Source organism: Morchella importuna, assembly GCF_003444635.1.
Source record: "Morchella importuna strain M04M26 chromosome Unknown Morimp01GS011, whole genome shotgun sequence".
Lineage (NCBI taxonomy): Eukaryota > Fungi > Ascomycota > Pezizomycetes > Pezizales > Morchellaceae > Morchella > Morchella importuna.
In genome coordinates this window covers 907,642-924,204 of record NW_025763408.1, presented here as the reverse complement: position 1 = coordinate 924,204, position 16,563 = coordinate 907,642, and the positions used below count along the sequence as shown (strand labels likewise).

General features: G+C 46.1%; 4 protein-coding genes across 4 annotated transcripts; 1 reads left to right on the top strand and 3 right to left on the bottom strand.

The window, feature by feature from the left end:
* Positions 1-1,482: 1,482 nt before the first annotated feature.
* LAJ45_04642 (uncharacterized protein) lies at positions 1,483-2,139 on the top strand (the record flags this gene model as incomplete). The annotated part of the gene is made up of 1 exon (XM_046114219.1): positions 1,483-2,139. The coding sequence occupies one exon, from the start codon at positions 1,483-1,485 to the stop codon at positions 2,137-2,139; it is 657 nt and encodes a 218-aa protein (XP_045972741.1).
* Positions 2,140-5,083: 2,944 nt separating this feature from the next.
* LAJ45_04641 (uncharacterized protein) lies at positions 5,084-7,202 on the bottom strand (the record flags this gene model as incomplete). Its single annotated transcript, XM_046114218.1, has 5 exons — positions 5,084-5,898; positions 6,090-6,476; positions 6,575-6,703; positions 6,782-6,881; positions 6,948-7,202. 5 exons carry the CDS (start codon positions 7,200-7,202, stop codon positions 5,084-5,086), a joined length of 1,686 nt encoding a protein of 561 aa, XP_045972740.1.
* A 1,951-nt stretch (positions 7,203-9,153) lies between these two features.
* On the bottom strand, positions 9,154-11,347 carry LAJ45_04640 (uncharacterized protein; the record flags this gene model as incomplete). The annotated part of the gene is made up of 5 exons (XM_046114217.1): positions 9,154-10,234; positions 10,313-10,487; positions 10,537-10,686; positions 11,022-11,115; positions 11,180-11,347. 5 exons carry the CDS (start codon positions 11,345-11,347, stop codon positions 9,154-9,156), a joined length of 1,668 nt encoding a protein of 555 aa, XP_045972739.1.
* Positions 11,348-14,228: 2,881 nt separating this feature from the next.
* On the bottom strand, positions 14,229-15,573 carry LAJ45_04639 (uncharacterized protein; the record flags this gene model as incomplete). Its single annotated transcript, XM_046114216.1, has 6 exons — positions 14,229-14,503; positions 14,578-14,708; positions 14,770-14,941; positions 15,017-15,160; positions 15,235-15,325; positions 15,400-15,573. The coding sequence occupies 6 exons, from the start codon at positions 15,571-15,573 to the stop codon at positions 14,229-14,231; spliced, it is 987 nt and encodes a 328-aa protein (XP_045972738.1).
* Between the last annotated feature and the right edge of the window lie 990 nt (positions 15,574-16,563).

Genomic DNA, 16,563 nt, shown 5'->3' with positions numbered 1-16,563 from the left:
CGTGGCCCCCGCCACTATGTTGATGATGCCAAATGTAGCCCGGCCTAGGCGAAACCTCCGCCACGCTAGAGGAGAGATTCTTCTGGACAGCTGTGCCAGTACCATACGGTTTCGGAATAGGTGACCTCATGGATCAAGAATACTCCTGATGGCTTATGACCATCGTGGATGTTTAGCCTACGCCCCCCCGGACCTGAAGGTTGAGGGAAAAACAAGAGCCGGTGATAAGTAAGATGGATAACGCTTCACGCTGGATTAGGCACATTCGCCGGGGTAGTCTACTGAGTTCCTAATCTTCTGTATGCGGTCAGTCAAATGTCTCAGAAACCACTTATACTTAAAGTTGCTGGTTTGTACGAAATATCAGAGCTTGGTATGTTTCAGATCCTATTACAGATCGGGGGTATTCATGGCCTTCTGTCTTCGTGGAAGGCATTTGTGATGAGGTCATATATACGTATCTTTCTGCCTGATTCTAGTAGGCGTTACATCTGATCGTATTTAAAGTTGCACCCCAGGACCAGAGCCAGGGCGTTAAAACTGACCTGGAGGGGGAAGAATTTGAACGAATCTTCGCTATCCCTGAGTGTCTGAGGCCTGACTTTCAAATTCTATACTCACCACACGGAAGGGGATGATAACCACTAACTTTGAAAGCTTAATGTTTAGTAGGCCAGCAAAGGGGTCCGTATCTCTATTTACCCAGATGAAACTCCGCCATCTAGCTTTCGTATGATCTCATCAGACTAACATTCATGCTATAATGCGCACTTGGATATCGGAAATTTAGCACTCGTTGCCCATAGTTCTCAGTTAACCTAGGTCTCTCAGACATGGTGGAAAGTGTGGTTTTTCGGGTCCTGGACTAGCGTTAACCTATGGAAGACATTCAAATGACGAAAAGCTTACCTTATGCGGTAAGGTACTAATGATAAAGTTATATCTGCGGATCAAGTGTGGGAGGGTACGCCTGGAAGGTCACTCGTCTTGTGTGTTGGGATGACATGTAGGGGAGCTAGCTGGGATACGAGGTGTTCGTTCATAGAGCACTATATATGGCACGGTGATCATATAGATATACTCTGTAGCGAATCAAAGCTCATCGTGTATACAGCAGATGGTCCTTGTGCTACAGAATAGAACACCTCGTACATCCCCGTGGCAACGAGGTGGGGTGTTTATGATTTAGATTGTAAGGTGAAACCAGTAGCGGATCATGGGATTATTTGTGGTCGATGCATGACGGCCAATTAAATAGTATCGATCGAAACCTTAACCATACCAGTAGATTTCTTATCTAAATAGTGCTTTAAGGGCTCTCATGGTAATTGAAGTGATATACAAATTTTTAGTAGTGTTTTATAGAGTGTCTTCGCCAAATTGTAGCATCTTTAGTGACAAAACGTTTAAGTTATCGTCCTCAGCTTGAAGGTCTCTTACCCGCATTATTCGTCACTCAAAACACTTATCGATAACTCAGTTATGGCTGCCGACCCCGGATCAAAGCTGTGGCCCCTGATGAAGAGAAGTACTATTGTGGATTATGTCCACCATGTCAGTGTCACCTTTATCGATTTGGAAAACCTCCTTGATATAGAACTGGAATCAAGAGAAAACTGTCTCATCATCGCTGAGGAGTATCTTATCACTGACAAAAGACGGAAGAATATCGAGAATCTTGAAGAGAGAGATGCACTTGACCTAATGTGTGAGAAATATATGATGGAGTTTAAAATATGGGTTAAAGTACTGAAACAACAAACCGATGGGGTTGAAAGGTGCCAAGAGCGGCACAAATTGCTTGCTCCGCGATTGATGGAGATGACAACCGAAGACATGAAAAAACTCATTACGGAATTCGAAGCCCAGGAAGATATTCTTATTGATTATATGGAGACTGTTGAGATGCCTCTTCTACCTGAGGGAACCATATACGATGAGTATATTGAGCTTAGAGATCATGTTGATTCGTGGCTTACTAGACTTCAATATCGGATTGAAGACTTAGAGGACGAAATCGAGAATGGAGTAGAGAGGAAAAACTGTGAGGAATATGAAAGGGTTTGGGGTCGAGGTGGGGAATTTGTCATGATATGGCTCCTGAACCGGGCACTTGTTTTTATCCTCACTCTGCATTAACAGCGCATTGGGAGTCGTGCCTTTTTTACTACTATATTTATTACTTAATTATTTCCTTTTCTTTTCAGCATAAGCATTTACACAATTAAGTATTTGCTCATTTGATAGTAGATGCTTTACTTTCCCTGCGACCCTTCTGCTATCAATTCATTGTCTCTGGTTTTGAAGAACGGTATAAAACAACGACCCCACACAGCCCACTGGATGTCACAAGTTATGAAGTGTTTTTGGAAGGTGCTGCAGCCTCATATTGACCAGTAGCCAATAGTATATGTACGAAAGATTATTCAAATCAGTGTCCCTGCAAAATGCTGGTCACCGGCCGCTGATCAATCACAGCTCTTTATCCCTTCGACAACTCCGGTATCTGAAGTTATAATTTCTCCTTAGGCAAAAAATGATCATGCACCTCGTTGCGAACAGGGTCTAGTATGATCGAAGTACCCAAACGGCACCTTGCCGTAGATACCTTTGAATTTATATATACCTCCATGCGATCTCGGGTCTCGGTGTGTGTCATTCTATCCCCCCTAACACCTTTACAGGCCTTATAAAGGTTCTGGCCATATAGAAGGAAAATGTATCCAGTTTATAATATTGTGTTAGCCGTGTATGTGGAGGCCAACATTTAATATATATACGCAACCAGGATGTGACAATGAATCCAATGGTTTAAACCGGTTCGTATGTGAAGAAGAACTGTATTACTTTCACCGTTATCATTTAGTTGAAAGTCCAAACCGTACCAACTGCATGCTCCGGATTTCTGTATGGTTTGCACTGCATACACCATGGCGCAAATACTGAGCTTATCAAGGCACATTATGGTCTCACCGAGTCATGTTGAGATCTCCGGTCCCCTCGATTCCCCAAACACTCGGTCTGCAGAACCCTGAGTGTGCATTTTTGTGTCACAGAGAGGAGATACCGATTTCGAGTAATCCACAGTGATTATCCAATGTGGGGATCCAGGTAATCCCGCGCATTAATTGTGAAACGGTTTGAACCAGTTCAAGTAGAAGCACGTCTCAGTTCAACCATGAAGTACAGAGATCCGGGCTGTACTAACTATCTCGTTATTATTAACGCTCAAACCGGTTTATACCATTAAACTAATGTATCATCGGATTCATTGGGATGTGATGTTAGGGGCTCAGCTCAACAGACTGAAGGTGTTCAGATTATGCCTTTTCGGTGGTTTCGCTCAACTGATTTTCTCCCTTAATAGATGAGGAACGAAAACAAGAATCCAGTCACGTACACGCAGGAGCCACCCAACAGGACTTCCCTGCCTGGAAGAGTCGCTCCCCCCTGTGTCTAAGTTTGCGCTACTACCCGTACACTTATATGGCCGAGTGTTTCGTCTGCTGCAGTTACAGTGCCTGCCACGCCATTGAGTTCCTGATGCTTATTTGATTTTGGCTTGCTCCCCTCCACCAATGGAAACCTATATAAAGCTTAGCTTTTCGTGTTGGTTTTGTTTCTGGCTCTGGTGCATGGGACAGAAGGTGGGTGTAGTGGAAGTATATACGTGATGTGGTCCATGAGGACAAACGTCCTTGTGTCCTTGCTTCGAGGGAATCTCGTGGATGACATGGGGGGAGATTCATGGCCTAAAAGCATAAGATCTATCAAGGGCGCTACCTGTCCTCCGCGTGGTAGTTCCTGACGTGTTATAGTTATATCATTCGCTCAATCCAGATAGGTTCAGCTACCTAAAGATAGAATATGCCCTCCAATAGAGATATATACTGCATTTTGCTCCCCTAAAACGGTTCACAAAGTGCATGTGTCGCGCGGGATCGTCATCTCTAGATTAGATAAGTAGAGAGCTCAGTGAGGGGGATGTATCTCGTGAATCACAGTCAGTGGGCGTGTTAGCTGGTGGCGGAAGAGGCGAGGGGGTATGGTATTAGGAAGGCACGTAGAGTGAGGGGAATATGAGGGATGTGAAGGGTATGAATGAAGGGTTGTAGGCCATGTAGTGATAGTCGCAGATTAAGGTGCGGTGTTTATATTGGGTGTTAGTCGTACGTACGTAAGCATTCATACATTAGTAGTGCAGGCCACTAGTGGATTTTAACTTTATGTGTCCATTTACTATTTCCCCTAGCATGCAGTCCTTTAAGCTCTATTGGCATAGTGGTCTATGCACCTTGATTTAGGAGACTTGTGCCGACAGCAGGGATACTTGGTGCGAATCCAGAATGAAATAAAGAACAAGCCAGGTAGAGCCAACTGGATAATTCTTTTTATCCGAGACCGGGTGGTTTGGGTTGGTGAGGAACTGCTGGTTGTGAAACGGAATAGGCTTAGGGGAGAGGTGATCATGCTCCTGCTCCTGCTTGGGGTTGCGTGTCTTTTCCTTTTTCTTCTGATCACACAAGTGATATCCCATGACCCCACTGGCACAGAGATTTTTTTTGGTTTAATTCATTAATTGCATGCAACCTTACTACTGGCACAGAGACCACACAATGACCTCCTCGTATATCGTCCTTATGACACCCGCGATAGCCCGGTTACTTCCATTAAGAGGAAAAGTGTTGAGAATACAGTACAAGTATCAATTAGCCCAAACTTTATTTATTTTAGCCTGTGGTATAGTTCAGTTGTGGTAACCACAATAGGCTAAGAACTAATGCTGTACACGAGGCCGAGTAACGTATCCTCATGCGGAAAATCTCTGCAACGTACGATCTGCTGAACCATTTTACTTGACTTCAATTCTTCATTTCTTCAATCCCTCAACTGTTCACCCATATCGTTCTGTGACGATGCCCATATTCCATCCAAATTCATCCAACTATATACAAAAAACCCTAAACACCCAACCACCCAGCATCCAATACCCAAGGGTCGCCCCCCAATTCCTTAATTTCCTTGATAATTGACTAACTTCCTTGTTCAATAATCCCTAACATCCTAGCTTTCTGCTTCACGACTAATCATGCTCCCCCTTCGTTCCCCTCTTAGCCGCAATCCTTGCAGAGCGGCGAACAGCCGGTTTCGCAGCCTCCGCAGCCGCAACTAGGACAAGCTCCTGCGCCCTAGTAAAGGCTCGGGTACCATGGAGCTTTGGAGTCGCCGGCTTCTTCGCCTTCTTCTTGATGCCTGTAGTACGGTTCATAACAGGGCGCAGTGGTGCTCCTGGAGAGGCTCTCGCGGCCGGAATCTGAGAGGCATGTTCTGATGGTCGGAGGGTAGACTGAGACGCCCTCCCTGCCATTAGATGTTCAGAATCTCCCGCTGATGGTGTATCACTCGTCTGAACAGCACCAATGGGTGGGTTCAGCTGCCACGGTGCATTCTCAATATTCCTCAGCGGGGCATTACCAGCCAGCACCTCTTCGTGCTCCGACACGTAATCGCGATCCCAGTTGGGGCCATTTACAAAAAGCTGTACTGCCGACCAGTTCTCCACGGCCGCCCCTTTGAGGAGGCGCCCGCTGTCCAGCTTGAAGCTTGCATCAACAAGGGCTCTTTCTATGTTGGTGGGCGTGTGGAATGGGCTGACAGGTCTGGAGCCCGGGTGTGGGGTGGGTGAGGAGACGGGGAGGATGCTGCGGTCTGAGTCCACGCTGGCCTTGACGGTGGCAGGGGGGATTGGGAGTGGATGCAGGAGACAGCCGTGTCTTAACATGTTGTGTTGTTGGCGGTTAAGACGTGTGGTGGTGAGAAATGGGTGGAAGAGTGCTTGCTCAGCGGTGAGGCGGCGGCGGGGGCAGATGGTGAGGAGGGAGGAGAAAAAGGAGCTCACTGTGTGGAGGGGGTGATTAGTATCATATATGTGTGATATGGGATGGAAAGTATTTTGTCGAGAGGTGACGTAGGTGTATGGTTCTTTTGATATATATATATATCGATAGATGAAGACGATATAAAGATTTCAAACTGACTGAAAAAAGGGGCGAGAACAACAAAAGGAGAACACATCAAGGAAGACGTACTATCTCTCGACATCCCTTCCAGGAACCCCGCCTCTTCCAGCCAGCCCTCCTTAAGCATCAACAGACAAAATCTCGCCCCCCTCGTACTCCGATCTCTTCCCAGAAAATCATCCAACGGATGGTACCCCAGCCACCTAGACAGGAGAGCCATACCCATAGCCCACATATCGGCCGGGGCACGCTGTGACTCGCCCAGAACCCAGCACTCGGGGCTGGTGTAGACCGCTGTTCCATCACACCCAAGGCTGGGGTCCCTGCGAACTGTGGAACATACGTCCCAGGAGGCCGTGCCAAAGTCGGCGAGGAAGGCAATGGGTGCGAAGGGTTCGGTGCGTTCAGAAGGGTCGCTGTGAGGTTCACGGACGAGGATGTTATCGGGTTTCACGTCTGTCAGGCGTGTTAATATATACATAACAATAGCAGTAGCTGTTGGGATAGGGGTCGAAGTGGGAGATATGGGTGCGTGCCTTTGTGTATCGTGCCACCTTGAAAGTGCATGGCATAGAGTGACTGTGCAATGTCGTGGGCGTATTCACGGATAGCGGCAAAACCGAAGAGGCGGTGGCCCTTGATGGTGAGCATGTTGTGGTCGAAATACTCCATGATGATGCACGCTGTATATACAACACCCAGAAATCAACTTCTAACACTCGAAAACAATAATGATACTCAAAAGCAACAGTGGAACCTACATCGTCCCGCCTCGGAAGTGAAGCCATAGGCCTTAGGTGTATAAGCATCTTTTTTCTGGATCCGCTCCATTACGTTGTACTCTTCTTTGAAGCTCCTAGTCTATATATACATGTGCCTGATTAGTCTACGTACTCCCTATCAATTGGATATTGGATTGAGACATACTAATAGTCGGTCTTTTTGAGCATCGCCTCTGAGTTTCAAAACCTTGAAGGCCGCGAAAACGCCGGGCTTTGTGGTGTGTTCGGCTTTGAAGCAGATGCCGAAGCTACCTTCGCCCAATTTGTCTATGAGCTTCCACTCGCCATTGGTGGATATATAGCCCGGGCAGAGAGTGTCGGGAATTTTAGAGGGGGAGCCAGGGGAGGCGGGTGGTGGGTTGGTTGGAGTGGGGTTAAGGTTTAGTTGGTGGCAGGCCATTGTTGAGTGTAAATGGGGTGGGATCGATGGGAGATGGAGTGCAGTAAGGGAGTTTGGAGATGTCTGGCTGGGTTCAGGTGGGGAGAAGTGGGGAGAAGTTGTGAAATGTGTCCTTCTAATTTTCTTCTTTGTGTGCGAGTTTTGAAGCACTGGCTGATTTCCCGAGGTGTAGTTGACACTGATAAATTGGTGAGAACCTTTCCGCAAGGTACACTCAGCTCAGTCAAATTGAGTGAAGTTGCCTTAATTTATACAGACTCTTAAACAACGTAATTTGGTTGTTTGACTGAGTTGAGACTATAGGAGCTTTTGCTATACTGTAGTCGTCGTGGAATCTCGATGTGACGGCCAAGGATGGGAGGGGAAAGAAGTTGTGCTTGGAGAAATAGGGTTGTAAATGTTTCTGTCTTCCGCCCCGATTTATAAACAACCAGAACTAATCCAATTTAGTTGTTGATTTCCGTAAGGTTGTATAGCAGGTTTTGCTATATTACGTCGTGGGTGTGGACTGAATTAAAGATGGAAAAGGAAGGCAGAGATTCGAAAAGGTATTTCGTCTTGTCAAACTCCAGATTTTGTTTGAAATCTGCAGGTAAATTCGCATAATACACAGGTCTACGAGAGAGAGAAGGAAGAAGAAAGAGAAACAAGAAGAGAGAGAGGCCAACCTGTCGGTTCGTCTTCTTGACACATAGTGGTAGCAACTTGAGGTTTTGCACCCATCGGACTTACCTTGGCACCTGGGCGAGGTTACGTCTTTGTTAACTTCCCTTAATGTCTCAGTGGTATGGGGAAGTCATTCAATGGTTTTCAAGCACGAGAAATTTAGTATTTAAATAGAACTGGAATTAGTGGTGCTGGTGACAACGTTTTGCGCTGAAGAACGTGAGGAAGTTTGGATTGAGTTATAGGGCTTTTTTCCAGTACGGGCATTTTACTATTTGGATTTAGGAGTAAATTATTAAAGAAAAAGAAGAAAACGATACAATACATAGCTAGACAACATTTGAGGTCAAAAAGGAGCACCACCGAACACATCTGTCGAAACAACAAAGCTTGAGAGAGCCCTCTCGATTGCCATAGTGATATCGGGATATAGATATAACTGACTACTCCATGCAAGTAAGAAAGCGCATAGATTGGCGATTGACAGTCTGTAAACGACGACCTTACACCGGTTATCCATTGCTCGCAGACATGGGTGCTTGTTATGAAATTTCATGAACTAATGCTACTTTATTTGTGCTGCAACCAGCTCTAATGTTTTACGCGTGGTGAACACGACACGCAGAGGGAACTGGTGATCATGGATTATCACTCGCACTCACCGCACCATAGTCTGATTTCTTTTTTTTTTTTTTGTTTAATTCATTAATTGTCTGATTTCTTTCGAGGCAAGGGGACGACAGGTTGGTGTGTAATAGGTCTCTAGCGCATGGGACATTATTCTGTGCTGAATGTTATATTGCAAGGGAGGTGTTCAATAGAGTACCGTTGGCTTACCTTTCTTTCCTTTTTTATTTTTCCTTTTTTTTCTCTCTCCATAGTTGGTGGGCGCTCTCGTACGAAAGTTCCCGACACAAAGGCGGTCATCAGGTTGTATTATTTACTCTTACAAAGTCATACCAACAGATTGGTCCGGCCCAGTATGGAGGACTTCGAAATTATAATAAAGAATATCTATCGAATAAAACTATTGCTTTGAACATCAAATACACACTAAAAACGGAGAAGAGAGCAGAAAATATTTTGATATTTTTTTATTCGTATTCATACTAAAGAATGACAATGCCTTGCAGCCTATATACCCAAATGCTAACCCAACAATGCTTATATACTCTTCCAATTGATACTCCGTCTTTATGCCACGTAGATCTCTCCACGCCAGCTAGACTCTTTCCAAATGACGCTATGATATAACTTTCAGCAACCCCATTTCCCACAAACATCCTCACAACCGCGGACCTGGAACCATGAACTTGTACCAATCCTTCATCTCCACGCCCGGCGGGCACCGATAATAGTTCTGCTCAATCCTGAAATTATGCATAAACACATCTTCATAGCGGTCATCAAGGTCACCATCTACAGGAGGACTCGAGTTTGGTGACTCATCACCTTGCTCACGGTTACCAGTGAATCTGGGAATGCTGGTGAAGCGGGGGATGCCACTTCGGACTCTGGGAGCTGGGGTAGCAGACGAAGGAGTGGACGAGAGGTTGATCAATGGCCCGTTGTTGTTGGTGTTGATATTAATGTTCGTATTTGTGGCTGCTGCGGGCGTTCGTGGAGCTGAAGGCGCAACAAGGTAGACCATACGCCGGTTCTGTGGCGCAGGGGCTGATGGGATAGCAGTGTTGGTATTTGACGGCCCAGCTTCAGTACCAATATTGGATGGTCCAGCTGCAGACGCAATGTTGGATGGTCCAGCCTCGCTGTTAGCAGCAGCAGCTCTACGAGGGCGTGGAATCGCAAGACGTCTCTTCACAGGCCGACCTCGCTCACGGACACTCTCACGCGCAACTGAAACCCACACATCCTCATCGTCTTCTTCTTCCTGTTTAATCTCTACCCCGCTACCGTTCCACCCTCTCTGTGCCGCCGCCTCCGTATCCTCTGGAACGGTCGGCGCTTGCGTCGATAACAATATACGTTGGTTTACTTGCTCAGCAACATGCAGCCTATTGAGTCGCTCACGGAGCTTCTTCATCTCCTTCTCCTCCTTAAACTTTGCTTCCAACCCGGCGGACGAGTATTTGAATAACATAGCCTCGCGCTCTCTCTTCAGCCTCGCCGCGCGGAGGTAAGGATGGTTCACTGCAGCATGCGCAGTTAGTCGCTTCGCGGGATTAATGCGCAAGAGTGATTTGATGAATCCGAATGCCTCTGCACTGTGGCCTTCGGTGTTCTTCAGGAAGCCGGGCTTCAGTGCAGCGTTGAGTTGCATGCTTTCGTCGTCGGTGGCGCCTTCGGGAAGGAGGGGCTTGCCGAAGACTAGGATGTAGGCAATTAATCCGAACGACCACATATCACTATTTATCACACGAATAACCGTTAGCTCTACTGTCTGTGACGATTAGGTGGGAGGAGGAGGAAGGGGAGGGACAAACACTTGAGACCCATATTTCCGATCTGCGCAAATCTCCGGCGCCATGTAGCGCGCCGTGCCGCACCGTCCATCGAGTACCTGCGCGCCGTCGCACCATGTGCTGACGCCAAAGTCGGCAAGCAGGGCGCGGGCGGCTGGAGTGCGGGTGGAGAGGAGGATGTTGTCCGGTTTAATGTCTTGTGTGCGTTAGATGGAGGTAGGCTATGAGGGGGGGATTTAACTTACCACGGTGGACAATAGAGCGCTCGTGGAGTTCTTGCAGGGCTTTGGCGATGTCGTAGAGAAGTTCTTTGGTTCGGAAGGGGGTGCGGAGGCTCTGGCACTCGTAGAGGGCAAAGAGGTCGCCGCCATCGGCGAGTTCGAGGAAGATGTACCCTGTGCGTTGTGTGTTAGTTCGATTTCACGGCCAGGATCAAAGTCTGCTAATGCGCGTTACAGAAGAAAAGAAAAACCCGTAAAGGCCAAAAAAAAAAAACAAGACAAGGAAAAAGGGCAAAAGGGGAGGGAAGAGAGCAACTCAATAAATAAGAGCGGGGGAAAGAGAGAAAACGAAATGGAAAAAGGTGAAGCAGAGAAAAAAAAACAGAGAAAAAACACAAAGAAAAAAAAAGAAAATAGAAGGGAATGAGAGGAAGGAAAAGGGAGGAAAGAAAAGCAGACGAGGAAGCGAGGGAAAGAAAAGAAGACGAGGAAGAGAAGAAAAAACCTACAATTCTCATCATGCTCCTGCTCTACATCCAACATCCTCGTCCAAAGCCCACTCCCGCCCTCTAGTGCTGCAAGAATCTCAATTTCTCCCATTACCTGCACATCCTATTATCAGTAACTACGCGCACGTAGGATGAGGGAAAGTGTCAATGGCACATACTTCTTCTTTTAAATTCTTGTGCTTCGGGAGAACCTTGACACAACACTCTTTTCCTGTTGCGAGATGTGTGCATTTGCGCACTGCGCCAAAGCTGCCGGCGCCGAGGGTGTTGCCCAGAAGGTAGCCGCGGACGACTTCGGGGGTGCGGGGGACATTGTGGCGATACATTTCTTCTTTTTTGTTGTTGAGATGGGAGGTGATAGGTGGGGCGAGCGGCGAGATAGATGTCGATGTTGAAGATGTTGATTTTATTGACGAGGTTGATGTCGTTGTTGGTAGTGAGTTGATGTTGATGGTTATGGAGATTTCCTTGGGGTGAGGAGAGAGGATCTGGTGTTAAGAGAAGATAACGTAACAGTCCGGTGTTGAAGGAGGTCGATATTGGGAGAAGATGGTGTGATGCTGGTAGTTGTCGTTGCTATTGTGTAGGTAGTTAGAAGACCTGAAGAAGATATGGAGCGTCGTCGTCGAGTATTGTCGTTGAGGGCGTGAAGTATTCTTTCAGTGAAGTCAAGTCAAGCTACAAGCTAATGTCCCTCACGGTATGCAACACAGCCAGCTTCTTGTGACGGAAACAAGAGGACTCAGAGCTGTGGAATAAGAGCAGGACAGTGGTGTTCAGCCGTAGAAGGGGGAACGACGGGTTAAAGTAGAGGCGAGGTGATTGTCAATTGGGATTGTGACGGTGCGACATTCTATGGCGGGGTGGAGAGAAAATAGTAGAAATTGGGAATGCAGGAGCTGTGGTTGATTGGCGCTAGTGCGTGTTTGGCGCGTTGTGTAAAATTGGGCACACTTTGTGCGAGAAGAGCATCAACGAACTGCATCTGCGCTTCTCGATGAAGAGACTCAAACAGGTTTCCCAGAAAATCGAAACCTACTTCAACGGATGAAATACATGATTTTTCTACCCCCCTTTTTTCTTTGTCTTTTTTGGTTGCATGGTTTTTCGCTAATACCTCTACAATGCACGGCCAAGAGACACCTCCTTGAATCAAAAACTCTAACTTCCCATGTTACATTCTCGAATTATAAGGCCAGGCAAATATATACACAGGATATTGTCATAAAATAGGAAATAGGAAAGTAATTAAATGGCTTCAAATCAATGAATGCAATAAAGCTCAGAGCCTGATGAGCAGCTCTCACGGTAGGTCTTGTGCCAGTCACAAGTTATCACTCTGGTTTCCTAAAACCTTTGGTAGTTCGTACAGTTCGTATTACTGGCTACACTTAAGGTCCAACCTGTCGACTGGTGAAGAGAGAAAGCATACCCCGAGTCCCCAGACGTGCACGAATCTATTACAATAAAGCACCGTAGAATGTACATGTCACACACGGAGTGTGTTTGCCATTGGAAGTGAAGTGGTTGGGGCTATTAGCTTTTCTATATCTATAATTAATATAGGACACTCCATTAGGAGTTTCTTTGAACTTCTATTACAGTGTATTGTCTCGCGCACGATAGACGTTAAAATATCTAGATCTGTCGGTCTCGTTGTCATGATCATGGAGGACAAGTGGCTCGCATTACCCTGCCTGACTTCAGGTCCGACCTCAGGTCAAGTGCCCGCAGAGAAGATAGAGGCACTTAACAGGATCTGTTATAGAAGGGACTGGGGGTAGATATCATTGCTGGATCATCAATGAGGAGGAATCCTCCTGCCCAAACACCTTCAGTCCTAACCAGGCGTGCGCGACTTTCTCTACTCCCAAGAGCACACATGAGGATCACGTCTTGGCGCCAAGACACAAAGGCAGGTAAGACACAAAAGTGAACAATCTCAGCCAAAGTGCCCCATTAATTTCAAAGTGAAGTCATGATCTTTCACTGGTTTTTGATTAATGGAGAATGGATGGAATTCCTCTTCGCATCTAGTGTCGATCGTAACACAAGCGTTCTTCGATAGATCCCTGGACACCAGGTTACCCTGCCTTTTTAGTCTCCAACGACGACATGCGAAGGCCCCGCTGCTTGCATAGGTGGGTAGGGAGGTCTATGTGCACCAATCCAGGCACAACCAAGCTATTTGGTGCTGTGAGGTAGGGCTAGTTGGGAGAGTTAGGTTTTCCTATCACAAAATATCTAATGATCTAGAAACGTTGACCGGTACAGCCAATGGGAGTGATCAGGTGCCGCTGTTCCACCTGGATGATTGAGGTAGTGTAGAAATAGATGTACTCTCTTTCTTCTTTTCTGCATTAATAGAAGTTGCAAACCATGCACTCTCGTAGAGACAGGTCTCACCCAGACCATAGATTAATTGGGAAATTAGACCCTTAGCTTGATATATCGTACGAAGGTGTGAAAGTATGAATTTACGTATTATCTGCCGTGTTAGAAAGGAAAAGAAAATGTTCTGATAGGACTAGAACGGTAATATTGGCGTGAAGTGATTCATGATGTATCACTCGGGCCAATGATCGATAGGCTTCATCATGTGTTATCACTCGACAAATGCTTGGCAAGGAGTAATAATTCCTATAGTGAGATTACCAGGCAGTAGATATACATAATTTTGAGAAGGACAGGATTCTCTATAGTTCGTCAAGTACCAAAAACTATACTTATTACCTCACTGGAGCTAATTATCAATTGTCAAGCCCCAAGGATAGATGATAAATGAAGTGGGTTTCGAATGAAACTTGGGTTGCTCATGCTATCTTACAGTGTTTTTTAATAACTTCATTTGATTCTTTTTTCACGATCATATTACTTATCCAGTCACAATCAATCCACGTGGGCTGGGAGTTTTCTTGAAAGTCACGATTGAATCACATTGTTCTAGGACGATGAGCAAGATTTTCTTATAACTTATTGAAACGCTTTATTTTTAGCACATCAATTTCTCCTATTGGGATGCTTTATTCTGTAGCAAATCAATCTCTCTTATAACCACCCTTTCGTGGTATTATAAAACCCATAAAGCCCATTCCTTAATAACTCTCCACTTGATGCCCTTAATGCGTACAACCACCCCCACTAACAACATTTGAAATCTCATAAAATAAATCTATAATAACTCCAAATCTTTGCCCATGAAGCAACTCAAATGAAAGAGGCGTTCCTGATCTTCTTGTCGCCAAGGCAACGGTTCGGTCTCTGACGATAAACAGCCGGGGCTGCTTCGCGAACACGTGCCCTGCGAACTGGAGCACCTGGAGCAGGAACGGGAAGAGGTGTGATGATTGGCATAGCTGAAACAGTTGGAGGAGCTACACCGAACCTACCACCTTGCTTGAGCCACGGGTGCTCGAGAGCGTTGGACGCAGTCATTCTCTTGGTTGGGTCACCATTTAAGCAGTGTCTGATAAAGCTTTCCGCTATATTCAGAGAGGAGATATTAGTATTTATTGACATAAGGTGGATCAGCTGAATGTTTGCGGGAAGTACGTACCCTCAAGAGAAATTCTACCCACAGGGAAATTGGTGATTCTCGCATTGGTGTTACTAACGAAGTCCCACTGCATCTTGGGGCGGCCCACGAAGAACATATCCCAAACCAGAATCCCCAGTGACCACATATCGCTATATTAAACATACGATATTAGCAAACACACTAATGATGTCAAAAGCAAAGTGTGCCTACATCTCCGTCCCACAGGTGTAAGCATTCAATTCCAGTTCAGGCGCCATACAACCCGTGGTACCGCCACAAGCGGTAGCGGTATCCTTGACGTATCTTGACAGACCAAAATCGGCGATCATTGCAACAGAATTCTCGTCATTTGACGTGAGAAGGATGTTTGCCATCTTGATGTCTATTACAGAGAATATGTCGAAATTAGTTTCTACTATAGGGAGTTGAGCAAGTGGGAAAAGCGAGTAAAACAAACCCGAATGAATGATCCCTTTCCGGTGGATAGCCTTAAGTCCCTCAGTGATATCACGGACAATTGACCTCGCTCTGTCTTCACGACCGGTATAGAGAACGGCTTGGAGGAGTTCCCCTCCAAGCGCAAGCCCCATGATCAGGTACCCTAAAATGAACATATTAGTATCAGAAGGGGGGGGGAATGTTGAGATGGTAGATGAAGGATATAATTGTACTTACAGTTTGACACACGTACCTGACTATCCACCAGTTGGACGATGTTTGTCGAAGATCCGAGCAAGTCCTTCATGATTTGGACTTCTCTATCGAACTATATTCAAAGTGACATTAGAATCATCAAGTGAGTGACGATGCAAGAGTGGAGAGAGAGTCCTGGAAGCTTACCATCTTGCGGTCTGGAGGATAGTCGCTAGCAGGGACAATCTTAATGGCATACTTGATGCCAGACCTGATATGAATTCCTACTACTACCTCACCGTACCCACCAATTCCGAGGAGATGCCCAAACGTGAATGTGGGGAGGTCAATCGCGGCTTGTCTCATAAGTTCGTCGTCCATATTTTCTTTTCTGTGTTTTCCTTGGTGAACGGGTTCTCGATTTGAAGGTTTTGATGAGCAAAAATCGATCGAACAGATGCAGGGGAAGAAACTTCTTTGCCAGTGAAGGGGATGATAATTTCACAGGTTTGAAGTAATCTTTTGGTGCGGTGTGTACAGAAGTCAAGGAGTGAAACAGATATAGCGAAAATGTATTTGTAGTAGGTGGACGGGCGAACTGGTTTTGCACCCGGCCCGCACAACCTGTGCCGGGAGAACCACCTGGAATGATCTGCAACCGTAGTATACGGCAGCATACAATGAGAAGTGGACATTATCAAGATAGAACACCATGGAAACAGGTTATACCCAGTTATGGAAACATGTTATAGCCAGTTATACTTACGCGTCAAAAGCCCATCTTCTACCCAAGAGAATAAGTATCTTGGCCTCTCTCTAAGCACAGATTTCGAAGAACAGGAGAGGGTACCTGGTTGGCCCGGGCTTGAACCATAGAGCGAACACTAATTCTGCTCGGTGTAGTGTAAATTGGTATGACCATGTGAAACTCTCTCAACTCCTCTCCCCATGAACATTTCCGCTTGGGAGAATAGCACCTTAAATAGCGTGGATCATAGACCGTACTATAGCTGCTGAGGCCGCTTGATTCTCTCTCCGAAATATTGCTTCACCATTCTCATCTTGAGACATTGTGTTCCATGTATAAATTCGCCATTGAAGCCTCATGGACCGGACACCCAGCCACCAACTCCCCATGAAGATTCGTTCAATATGTTTGCGATATCCATGACATGGTACGCACCGAAGTGCTTTTGGCACCTACCTGCAACATAACATAGCAAGGAAGCCCTGGGTGGTCTGACGAACCCCCAACTAGTGTGCAAGTAATTGTGGATATTTCAGCCGAACTGCTTCGTTGGGAGTATGTCCTAAGGAAACTATTCACTACCTTCGAAGACACTCCGATGTATGTACATGAGGTCATGGCTC